At 37.7% G+C, this 13,031-nt stretch overlaps 1 protein-coding gene across 4 annotated transcripts in view; it reads right to left on the reverse strand.

Annotated features, from left to right (window-relative positions):
* Window positions 1-1,095: 1,095 nt before the first annotated feature.
* The window catches only part of rassf5 (Ras association domain family member 5), a 34,723-nt gene continuing 22,787 nt past the window's right edge, over window positions 1,096-13,031 (reverse strand). For all 4 annotated transcript variants that reach the window (XM_077572724.1, XM_077572725.1, XM_077572727.1 and 1 more), the window contains 4 exons: window positions 6,888-7,001; window positions 5,847-6,150; window positions 5,644-5,759; window positions 1,096-3,882 (listed from right to left, as the gene is read on the reverse strand). In XM_077572724.1, coding sequence (XP_077428850.1) covers window positions 3,739-3,882; window positions 5,644-5,759; window positions 5,847-6,150; window positions 6,888-7,001 — 678 coding nt within the window. In that variant the 3' untranslated portion in view covers window positions 1,096-3,738. The remainder of the gene's footprint in view (window positions 3,883-5,643; window positions 5,760-5,846; window positions 6,151-6,887; window positions 7,002-13,031) is intronic.

The raw sequence follows: 13,031 nt of genomic DNA on the forward strand, positions 1-13,031 counted from the left end.
ATCGATACACGCATGCGCTCCTTCCCAAGAGGTCAAGGTGTAAGCGTGACGATCAGGCAGAATTCTAAATCACAGGACCTCTCTGCATTTTACAACCGTGCCGCCAAAAGAGATGAGACCAGATGCAGCCGGCCAGGCTGTAGCTATTTGGTCTCGCCGTCTGTGATCGACACTAGCACCTGTTGATTTGAATGCCGTTTAAAACGAGAATGCGTCTTTTAAAGCGCTAGAAAAACGATTGGAATGTTGTATCATATGTAAGTCACAGCTTGATTATTTGCACCAAGCTCACACTGTGACATCATCACCCACCACCTTCTGCCGCGGCTGATAACGACTATTGATTCATGTATTCAGCGCGAAATGAGACCCAAACAGTGACGGTGGCTGCCACATTACTTTCATTTAAGATTTTGTGACAATTTTCCCGTCTACTACGTACAAATCTTTGCCCTTTAAATTTGAAGTAGCTTCTCGAACCCATGACCTCCCAGTCTCAGGGCGAACTCTCTACCACGAGAGGTCACAGTGATGGTCAAAAATGTGTGTACTTCTAGTCAACGTTTAAGATTACAGGATTATAGGATTACAGAAAAAAGTAAAAAGTATTATGCTTTCATATAAGTTTAAGACCTAGTATTAATGTACTTAGTCTTCGATCTTTCTGTATACTTTACAGAAGTAACGAGAACACTTTAAACTTTCACATAAGTATACGTATATGTCATAGTATTAAGGTACTTAATTTTAAACTATTTTTTGCTAATGGGGGAAATACGCTAATTGAATGATTTATTGTGATGTAAATTACAACAGATAAAAACAGGGATGTGTTCATTCTATATTCCCAACATTTATCATTCTTTCTCCTTTCATTTATTTGATGTTGTTTACAACTTTCTGGGAAGACCGATTGTGCAGAAGGAATGTTTTGAAACATAATCCCACCTAAGTTGTATTTTAGTCTACATCTGTCCATGCACGTGTAGCCATGTTGTAGCCTACATAAAAACTGAAACATGAGCTCGAGAAGGTGACATAACATTGCCCCCCCCCCCCCCCCCCACCGCATAAAAAAAGACAAACACAAGATAATTCCATAAAGGGATAACGTTTTTTAAACAATTTTATTATTATTATCTGATAGTCTGTACATCTCTATTGATATAGTTATCACACCGCTTCTTCAAGTCAAATCATTTGCAAAAAAAAGCGTAACGCCTAAACCCTTGGGCATATAATTACATAAATAACAGTCAGTCAGACATACACACATACACGGTTTGTTGGAATGACAAATGAGTGTAAGGACAGCCTGGAAGAAAGTAAAGTAACATGTGACACCACCTCAAAGAAAAGCAAATATTTGCACACATACAAACACTGAGGCACCTGTGGACAGGGACACATACTGTCCATCCGTCGGGGACATGTACAGTTACACGGGGACACGGGAAACAAAAGGCACTGCCTGTGGGATCAGTTCTGGTTTTACACAAGATGTTCACTGAGAAGCATGTCGCTAGCATGATAGCAAAATGGACTAAATCCTTTTTAAACTACTGTCACATTATCAATAAGGAAAATACCAATGTGCTTGCGAAAAATAAATTTAAAAAATGTTTAAATTCGGTGTCATGATGCTAATGGACAAGTGACCTCATTTATTTTAAAATGGCTAAACTGATTGATGTGAAAATGTATTATATTCTTTGGCTAAAATGTTGAATGAAATTGATTAGAAAAGATGAATTGAAGTCAAATTTATCATTCATGCAACTTAAAGCGGAAGTCAACCCCCAAAAATTCTTTACATAAATATGTTGTATGTGCCCCCACTAATTAAAAAAATAAATAGTAATCACAGTTGTTCAGGGCTCAGCTAACAACCAATAAGGGCTCAGCTTCACAAAACAGGTGAGCCGTGATTGGTCATTACCTGAGCCCGAAGCAACCGTGATGTCATTTGTCAGTTGGCGGCAAGTGGTAAAATGGCCGCCCCCTTGAGATGGAGAAAAACAGGTGGATTTTGCTGCTTACCGGTAATTCATATTCCACAAACGCAATATTAATCAGAATGCTGTGTTTAGACTAATGGGGCTGCATAGCACATATTATTGTAAAGCATTTTTTTTTGTGGTTGATTTCCGCTTTAATTATAAGATGGAAATGGTGCATATTTTCATAAGTGAGGCCACATGAGGACATGTGAAAGAAAGTCAGTATAATCGAAAAAAGACGACCATTTTCACATGACTACCATTTTCACATTATCTCCACACACGCACAATGATGCCAAAAGAATAATGATATTTATCATAACAACAAACCATTTTCCAGTGTCTACTCATGGAATCACAAAGTATGCATCACAAACCCATCATTGGTACATCGTAACCTTTATGATGATTCTTTTTACTTTTTAATTCACGCGCAAGTTACCTACATGTAAGTGAAATCAACTGACTGGCCATAACATTTTCCATGTAATGTTGATACCTACATGGCTCTACTCTCTATTAATGATAGCTTACCACTCTTAGAAATCATAACACTGTAAAATTTTAGGATACATATAACTGCATGCTAATTTGTTGTTAGGCCTTAGTAGTCCAAATTGTACTTTTCCGTGGCGGTTCATTTTCTTGCCCGCAATGGAGGAGGAGACCATAGTTCTGTTGTGTTTTCACTCCCAAAATGAGGTGAGCAGAGTCTGACCGAACTGGTACTGTTCAGTGGCAAACCAGCTATTATTTTTCTAAATGACTGTTTGTGATCCAATAATTATGTGTAATTAGACGCAGCTCCGATGATGATTACCACAACCAAAATAGAAAACATTACGTTCAATAAACGGTGCCCGGACAAGCCCTCCGAAGCTTTTGTAGCGGATCTCGCCCTAATGTTGTGGCCAGTCGGTGTACGCGCCACTCTTCAATTGAAAAAGCATACAAATATGTTTCCCACATTTTCAAATCACCATGCTGGATGCGGTCCTCCCAGTTTGGTGCAAACGCCATAATCATCAAATGCACAGAAACAGTGTTTTTGAGTCACAAAATGGCTTCATTTGCAGGCGAACCTCAGACATTCATCACGTGAAAAGAAGCTAGGTCTTATTACACACCTTGTTGAAGTCAGAATCCAGAACGCTAGGATTGATTAATTGTAAAGCTTTGTTCTTGGTTCAACAAGACGTCTTCTATTCAGGCAACTAAACCAACACCCGATTCTCGCACAACATTTCCGTGAAAGAAAACACACACTTATGTATGATTGTCCTTTGATTCTGAAGAGATGCTGCAAAGGTAATCATCATGCGTTCGAGATATCATTCTAAATGGGTGTTCAGGTATGTTGGGGCTGAGAGAGACTCATGCATAAGTAACACTTTGCAGTAGCAGCAGTAGCGGAAGGAGAGAGGACCTTTTTTAAATGCAATAGAACACGTCGCAGTCCCAGCTGGGTTCTTGCTAAAGTCCAAACACCCCTACAGTTGCTCCTCAAACGGGGAAGGGGTGAAGGGGGGGGGGGGGGGGGGTATTATGTGTCCTGAGAAAGGCTGTGTGTGTTTGTGTGAACATGCGGAGATGAGCTCAGCTCCGTCTCCACGCTGTCTGAATGGATGTCGGCTCTCCGGAGGAGTGATGGGCGGGCATTCGATGTTGAAAGGGGTAAATCTCTCCCTGCTTTGGAGCTCATATGGTAGCAGGTGAGGAGAGGGGGAGGGGTCAGGGGTCAGGGGTCGTGTTGCTGTAGAGCTTGCTGTAGTTTACGTCTGTACATTGTATATTTCGTCTCCACGGCTCGCACACGCTCCGCCTCCTCTTTGTCCAGAATGACCAGGAAGTTTTGGAGCTCCGGGACGGAGAAGGCATGCCACTGTTGACAAAACACATCATCATTTAGAGGTCAATCATTAGGAACGGAGCGTTCTGTGGCTTTTCATTCCAAGTAAGACCGCCATCAAATTAACTAGTGGACGGCTACATTTGAGGTTGTTTAAATGCATTTTTGTCCATGGAATCTTAGCTAGCTCACCTTTTTGCAGTTTTTGTACTCCTTATGTAATGCCCTAAGATGCCACAAGATGGCGACACAGTTAAGATGAAAGACGAGTTTGACATTGCAGTTGTGTTTTGAGATCATAGTTTGTAGTAGAGACGTTCAATTGCACATTTTTTCAGATGGACACCAATAAGAGTACTCAAATCTTGAATAGTCATCAATACTGATAACACGTGTACTTCTGCTGTAAAAAAAACAAACCATCCCTCCCACAAAAGACGATAATTTATAAGAACTACACTGTAAAAAGAGATTTGATGATCAACTTAATTAAATTGCTACACGATTGAATTAAATTAATCCAAACCAAATGTATTAAGTTAATTTAGTTAATCCCAAATTAATATCCATCCATCCATTTTCATGACCGCTTATTCCTCACAAGGGTTGCGGGGGTGCTGGAGCCTATCCCAGCTGGCTTCGGGCAGTAGGAGGGGGTATACCCTGAAGTGGTTGCCAGCCAATCGCAGCCAAACATAATATATTACGTTTAATTAATTATGAGTTCATTAAACTTAAATTAAATTAATCCAAAGTGAATATATTAAGTTAATTTAGTTAATCCAAAGTGAATATATTATGTTTAATTAATTATGAGTTCATTAAACATAATACAGTATATTCACTTGGATTACCTTAATTCAATCGTGTGTTACCACTTAAAGCAATTTTACTAAATTGGTCAACAATTCTCTGTTTAATCTTAACTCATTCACTGCCATTGACGGCTATAGACATCAAAAATTCATTTGAAGTATTTCTATTAGTTTAATATTTTTTTCCAGTTTTGTCAACAAGAGTTTGAAAACTTAGGGATTTTTTTTTTGTACATTTAGACGAGATATAAAATTTGTGATTAATTGAAGTTAACTATTGAAGTCATGCTATTAATTACAATTAAAAAAAATAATCGCCTGATGTCCTCATTTTTTATATTTTTTCCTTTTTTTGAAAAAAGATTATTAAAAAAAAGAAGAAAAGATTATTAAATATTAGGTCGTCAGGCGATTAGAATTTTTAATTGTAATTAATTCTATGACTTTAATAGTTAACTCACGATTAATCACAAGTTTTCATACTCTTGTTAACAAAAGTGGAAAAAATGTTAAACTAATTGAAATAGCCGTCAATGGCAGTGAATGGGTTAAATTGGTTCTCTTTTTAGAGTGTATATATCCCAATGTAGAATTTTTCCTTAAAATTGCATGAAATTAATTTTCTATTCTAATTTCTAGTTCCTGATCATAAAACGACAACAAGAGAGCAGCCAATGCCGTGAACTATTACTATATGTGTTTATTAGGTAAAGGGGTTTATAAAAAATAGTTTTCAATTCCTTATGTTTTCTTTGATATTAGTAGAAGGGCTGATGGGTCCCTATGCACTTTCCATAATAGGCGTTTGCTTTGCCATGGCATGATCAGTGCGTAGTTTATGATAAAAAATCCTCCACAAAAGATGTAATTTTGTAAAGTTGCATAGACAAAGCAATAAACAAAAATAATACCAACCCCCAAAAATCTGGGCGGAAAAGCCTGCAGAAGAGTACAGAAATGCGTTTTTGTGCTTTCTCACCTCTACTTCTCCAGTCTCGTTCTCCTTGAGGACAAAACTGAGCTGCTCCGGGTCAGGTCCTGCTATCAGTCTCAGAAGAAGGGGACGCTCACACAGAGGAAGTTTCTGGAACAAATCTGACAGAAAGACAAAAGCTAAACAATTACAACGTGTTCACTATACGCTTGCTTGTGCGACACGTCGAGGTGTTACTCCTTCCTCACCTTGTCCGTCACGATGCGTCTGTCTGTACAAGGCAAACTTGCGAGGATTATCCAACACCATGAACTTCTTCAGCAAGCCCTGGATCACCTCTCTGGTAGTCGTCGTGGAACTGATGTGCAACTGCTTCACGCAGTCACATGGGAGGTAGAAGGAGGTTCTGTCCTCACCCTGTCCACTGTCTCGCACCTCTGACGGTGATCCATCAGGGTCCCCCGGGACCGACGCCTCCACAGCCGGCACTGTGACGGGTCGACTGAGCCTCAGATGGACTTTGATGAAACCTGTGTAGGAGCCGTCTGAAGCCTGCAGCACAGTTACAAAAAGACGTGTTTTACATGAATCCTGCTGCCATCATAAAAACAACCACATCATCAACTCTAGGCAAAGCGTAAAGAAAAATAATAGCGAAACTATATAATAGATCAGAGGAGCAAGTAGAAGAAAGTAAATCGTATATACTTAGATATATGGTATATCAAGTGAATTGTATTGTCATTTTTATTTTGGGGGGCGGAGACGTTTTTTTGTGTATTTTTTCTGAATATATTTTTCCCCCATTTTTTTCCATTAAAACATTTCGAAGAATGGGGAGAAAATTCTGAAAAATATTCAGAAAAATGACAGATTTTTTTTTTTAATCAAAATTTATATAAAAAAATTAATAAAATAAATATGCGGGAAAGTGTCCACCATTAGCCAGTCTACTAGAAGTCACTTGAATTTCAGAGGTAAAAAATAAATTAAAAAAAATACTCAGAAAAACAGCACCAGCTTCTGTTTTTCAGGGTAATTATTATTTTTAATAATCTTATAAAATGCTGAAAGGACTGGCTTGACATTTTGTGAAATGTATTATTGACCCATTTTGGGCTTGGAATAATTTTGTTAATTTGAAATGATGTGAAAGAGTAATTATTTTTATTTTTTTAATCTTATAAAATGCTGAAAGGACTGGCTTGACATTTTGTGAAATGTATTATTGACCCATTTTGGGCTTGGAATAATTTTGTTAATTTGAAACGATGTGAATGACAACTCACCAGTTTCATGCCATTCTCTGACACCCCGGAGTTATATTCTTCTATCCTGGTGTGCGCCTCTTCTTTTGGAAGGTCTTTCACACCGCCATCTTCGACCTCTTTTGCCTCACTTTTCTGTTGTCAGACAGAAAAAGAATAAACAATCATGCAATGTTGATTTTAGCCACAAGATGGCGGTGCCTCTCTCAGAAAGACACCAGCGCCTTTCATGAATAAGCTCATCGCAGGGAAACGGGGTTTTACCACGCACACCAAAACAAGGTGAATGAGGGACTGCTTGGCTAAACTCAGTCGTAGAGCATCCTCGTTTTGTAGCTGCATCTGATTCAATTTCCTGCTCTACATATGTCACTCTGACTGCAGCTGATTCGGATGCATGGCACCACTTTTAGATTTGTGTTTAATTCTGCTCTTCCGGGTGCACAGCTTTGGTGCTGAAAAGGGGAACAGGAAGTGATGCAAATGAAGTCAGCATATGATTCAGCCAGCATCTCTAGACCCGAATATTGACGGCGTGCCAGCATGTTTCTCACTCATTATGACGAAGGGGAGGAGGGTGAGAGCGATGTTAGCGGCAATGACAGGAGAAGTAGGGGGTGAGGTGGAGGTGGGAGGGAGTGTAGAGAGCGAGTAAGGGGTAAGGAACGATGAAAGAGAAGCTGCTGAGCCAGCCTTAGCAACACAGAGTTTGACTAGGTTATTTATAGTACACTAGGAAGAATCCTCTCTATCTTATATATATATATATTTTCATTCCTCTGTTCCTTTGCATTATCTGGGGCAGAGAGAGAGAGAGAGAGACAGCAAAAGACTGTATGAAAGTGAGCGAGAGAGAAATGCAGGTCAGGAATGACTTCCAAAGGGAAGTCCTCAGGTTGTGTGCTGGAATCTCTGTTTCTTTTCTACAGAGAAGATTTGCACATGTGTATGGTTATGCATATAGACAGCTTTGGGTATTAAACAACACAAAGCTCATACATATACATATAGCTCATCCTAGTTCGTGTTGTACAAGATAAGAACATCATGCGGTATCAATTATATAAACAAACATATACATTGAGTAATTTTAAAAGCAGAGTCCTCCAATAGCTCCAGTATTCGATCTCATTGGATAAGTCAAGACACAGAGTGAGACCTCAAAAGTGGAATGATCCGGAATTTGCCTAAAACTTCATCACACATGACATCTTTCATGCATTTCTGCAGAGATTTTAGCGTTTTTATTTTTTGTGCTTATTAGACAAGAATTAGAAATACTTTAGAGTAGACAGCAGATATTAGCATATTAGTGTCATCATAAATGTCATTATTTAGCATCCTTTACAGTAAGACATTGTTTTGTTGCCTATAAGTGGTGTTGACCTTTTTTAAATTGTGCGGGTGTAAAGTCATGTAGACCGCAGTGTATTTATAAAAGTGTTTTGCGATTTAAGTACAGTAGCTCTAATGGTTTTCACCATTGCAGTGATGGAACTGGAAGTGTCAGTGGAAGAGGCAAACAAGACATATTACTGAGTTACAGAAAGCCAGTCATTGCATAAAAGCCATGTTATTTTGCTTTAACTTGTACCCTGTTGCATGGCAATTGAATTTATTTGTTCATCGTTAAAACTTAGGACAACACAATTAAATGATCCAGGCACATGGAAATGCATAGTTGAAAGTTTTGACATGGATGACATGGCATGACTCCTTCTTGTGATTGTCTCTAAGTCAACCCTAAGATCATTAAGAACCTCCGAAATTGCATTGTCGTCCTGATGACTTTTGTTTCTGGCATTTTAAAAAAAAATGCTTACATGAAAAATTCTGTCCACCGGGTCTCATTTTGCCTGCACTATGATGGGACTGTTGTGCTTGCCATCTTCCACTTGCCTTTCAGGTGTGTTATTTAAAGACACAGTCAGCCATTACAAACTACAAACTAGTTCATTGCGAGCTAAATCTGCTATGACTGTCATAAACTGAGAAACTGTAATGTGAAGGTTTGCTATAGCAAAACTTGTTCAAAATCCCAACAAATCAGAAGCTGACTGCTATCAACTGTGTTCCATCCTCCAAGCTTCAGTTATACGTTACAGTCCAGTGTCTGTAATGTCTAATTCATGTTAATTCGTGTTATTGCATTTGATTTAACCTAGCCTAGCTACTACTTACTAAATTCTAGGAAAATATGGATTCCCAAGCACCAGCATTAGCATTATGCGGCTAATTCAGTTATGCGTGTTCAGAAATAGTGCTTGCACAACTTTGACACTAATGTGATGAAAGTCTAGTTGACAGCCAGGTAATGTTTACACAACTTAGCCAAATGGGGAAACCTGTCCTCATTCTGGGCCCAACACAGCAGAGGGTTATACAACATTTGTGAACACTGTATCTAACAATAATATAAAAGTTATTATATAGAGTGGTACTTTGAAGGTTTATTGTGAGCCGCTTATGTAATACTGTGGTTTGAACAGAACAATTGGAGTCTAAGAAAAGCATCTGAAGAATATGCATGATATGCATCTAAAGGTCCTCCCACGTCAAAGGCAAGCGCATTGAAAAGAACCTCGCAGGAATTCCTGCGTTTGTGTGAGCCTTGAAATGCATCACAGGCAATGCCCGGCTTCTCTGCATACCAGCGACAGTGATTACAAAACAATACTTTTCGTTTCTGACTTTGTGTGACCCTCCCACCACGCTTTCTCCCTTTTATATCATTTATGGTTAACCTTGTTTATTGTCTTTGTATTTCTTTCTGGTGTCATTAATTACTGCTACTACTTTATGGCATATATCACTTAAATGTGAATATAAGAATACAGTAGAATAGAAACCAATCCTGCTTTTTTTTGGGGGGGGGGATTTATATACAGTCAATAGTACGTAATTGTGCTACTGGAGATTTATGAAAGCCTTAAAAGTATAAAAGATGTTACATAAGCACACACACACATGAATATATACACCCACTCACATACACACCTCAGGGTGACATGAGGATGTGTTGATGCACTCATTTTAACGAGACCAGACAAGAGAGGTCACACAACTACATGAAAGGTTGACTATACTAAATAGTTGGGTTAAAAATAACCCAGCTATGGGTAAAAAATGGACCAATCCACTACTTGGGTCAATTTAATCCAACTTTGAGTCGAGAAATGGGTCTTTCGGCGTAAAACAACTCATAAATATTGTTCAGATCTTTTACTTGGGTCAATTTTTTTTGATCATTTTGCATTAATCAATCCAGAAAATTTAATCAAATTAACCCATAAAGTGGATCGGTCCATTTTTTATCCATAATTGGGTTACTTTTGACCCAACTGTTTTTAGAGTGTAGCAATATGCATTTGTGTGTTTGTGTATTTTAATAATGCATCCAAAAAAGGTCAAATGCAAAGAGAGGAACCACAATAGTAGAGCATATAATCTTTCCAAGGTTGAACAGTTTAGAAACAATCTAAACAAACGCATGTACAGTACTGTATCTACAAATGTTGTAAAGATGAGATGAAAGTGGGAGGAAAAGTACGTGTATATTGGACTGACCACATTATATTTCAGAATTCAGTAAATAGCAATGTATGCTTTGCTTACCCACTAAAATAACTCATAAGGTGAGGATGTGAAATGACTGGGCAGTACCATTTTTGATTCTGGGGCAATGAAAAATAAAATCCTATCTACAGTATGGTTGCAACGTTGCTAAGTGAAATGTAATTTTCACTCCTTTTATCTTCATAGTTAATCAGACATACAGTATCCAACTCCAAAAACGTCAATCCCTCACTGTAACTCACTGCATCCAAAAAGTAGCACCAATCAGAACAATGCTAACAGCAGTAGCTAGCTAAAGCTAGCAAGTATATCGGTCATTGACGCTTATCGATGATATACCTGTTTTAGGAATTATCATGTGGCGCGACCCAAAAATAAATAGTCAATTTGGGAATTTGAAATAGATTTTAATACAGGAGTTATTTTGTATCAGCCACAAGACAGTCAAGTTTAAGAACCCATGGGAGCAGATGTCAGCTTTGTACTGTCTTACAACTATGTAAAAAAAAGTAGTGGTATTATTTGGACATCATGTGGTATGACCTGGAAAACATAATATTAGTTTTGTCCAACAAATATATATTTTCATTATAATTATACTTGTGCGGCTAGCTAGCTTGTTTTGCTTAGATGGCTAATTGTGAGCTCATATCTTTTATTTAAGTTGAAAATACAGTAGTACATAATGCGACCAACCATCATCTGGTGTGACCATTGTTGAAAGCCTTCCATAATCGATGTATGTCCTAAATTATAGATAATAGTAAAGTTTCTGGTGAAATCCTAATCCGTCAATGACCCTTATGTGATCTTAAAAAGTGGAAATGACTCAGAATGAAAAAAGGATCTTAACTCCCCTTTCACTGTTTTATTGACCCACCGGTATGTGTCTTCTTCTCTGTATGGATTGAACACAATCACTGCCTTTCACACTTCTATTCACCGGATGCCATTCACTACCGTTTGCATCATCTCTTTTTCATATTCAAACCCGTGGAAAAGAGGACATGCGTCTACTTGATGTACTGTATGTGGACTGCAGACACTCCCTCCCATGGTCCAGTGCCATGATGTCATTTACAAGCATCTTCCTAAGGCTATGAGAGATAACATGCTTCACCAGCTAACAACAGGGATGCTGGCAACGCATTCATGCTAAGCCCTCGCAGCATTACGTCTCAAGCGCATGGCAAAGCCAACCGCACATGCTGACTACACAGCTGGTCAATTATTTAGGGATTGTACCTTGGCCAAATTAGTCACAGAAGGCATCGCTAGGTCAGACGGTGAGGGGGGCTTAACTGCTTGAGCTTTAGTGTTTTATGTTTCAGTTGTCTAGTGGAAAACAGAGGAACCTATAAAGAAAAGGTGTCAAATTGATTTTTTTTTCTTTTTTCCCCAGAAAATCTTAAATCAAAATTTCAAACTGTTACTTAGCGTGTGCATCTCTTCAATAAAATGCAATTGTCATCACATTTTAAAGTGGAGCGATTCTTGTTCTTGTTTCATTCTATTTTTATTTATTATTATTATTATTATTATTTTTTAATTCCAGATGCATATGAAAATACTTGCTAGTACTGTAAATGTGGCATTTCCTTCAAAGATATATGTCTCCAACAATAGGCGGTTTGATACATATTTTGATTATTAGTATTTTTCTTTAAGTAGAATGATTTGATTTTCTACCAGGTAGCCCTGGGCCTGTTTAAAAATATCTCACCAGTGACGGGACATGGTGATTTACTTGGAATGTTCTTCAAGTGATCATTTTGAAAATTTAGGATGGGCGAGTACCTGATACCAAGTATCGGTATCAGGCAGATATCAGCCTTATTATTAGATATTGGGTAATTGTGCAGGCTGCCGATACTTAATACCAAAAAAATAAATACAAAAATATTAATAATAATGCATCAGATTTATACAGCGCTTTTCTGGACACTCAAAGACACTTTACAATGGATACATTATTCATGCACATTCACACTCTATACATATAGATTTAACATTGTATTGTCTTAAAAAATAAATGAAAAAATAAATAATAAATACAAAAAACGTGGCACCAACAGATACGAGTTAGCCCTAAGGACAACATGAATAGCTCATGGGGCTTTTCTAAAAATATTTCACCACTAAGAAGAATTGAAACAGAGGGAGAATGTTAGCATTTATTTATAAGATGTATATTACACATTTATCCTGTACCAAAAAAATATTCAGTATTTTGTTTAAAAAGAGATTTTGTTCAATGGAAAAACTTGCTGTTTTTATTTACTCAAATATAAAAAAATAAAAAATAAAAAAAAGGTTATTTGTGAGCTGTAATTTTAATACTGCTATACTGCAATATTTATGCTCACAGTTATCATACCGTCAGAATCTAATATTGGCCTATGTTTGACCGTGACTGGCTGATCAGTGTTTTGGGGTGATTAATTGTACTTAATTTGTAACAGAATAATGCATTCAAGTGTAATGAGAAAATGTAGATAGTGTCTATTATACAAGTTGGTGATGAGGTGAGGTCTGCGCTCTTTTATCAGGAGCAATAACATGCCCACTATTGCCACAAGCAAATATCAT

The sequence above is a fragment of the Vanacampus margaritifer genome, chromosome 8 (genome assembly GCF_051991255.1).
Source record: "Vanacampus margaritifer isolate UIUO_Vmar chromosome 8, RoL_Vmar_1.0, whole genome shotgun sequence".
In the NCBI taxonomy this organism is placed as follows: domain Eukaryota; kingdom Metazoa; phylum Chordata; class Actinopteri; order Syngnathiformes; family Syngnathidae; genus Vanacampus; species Vanacampus margaritifer.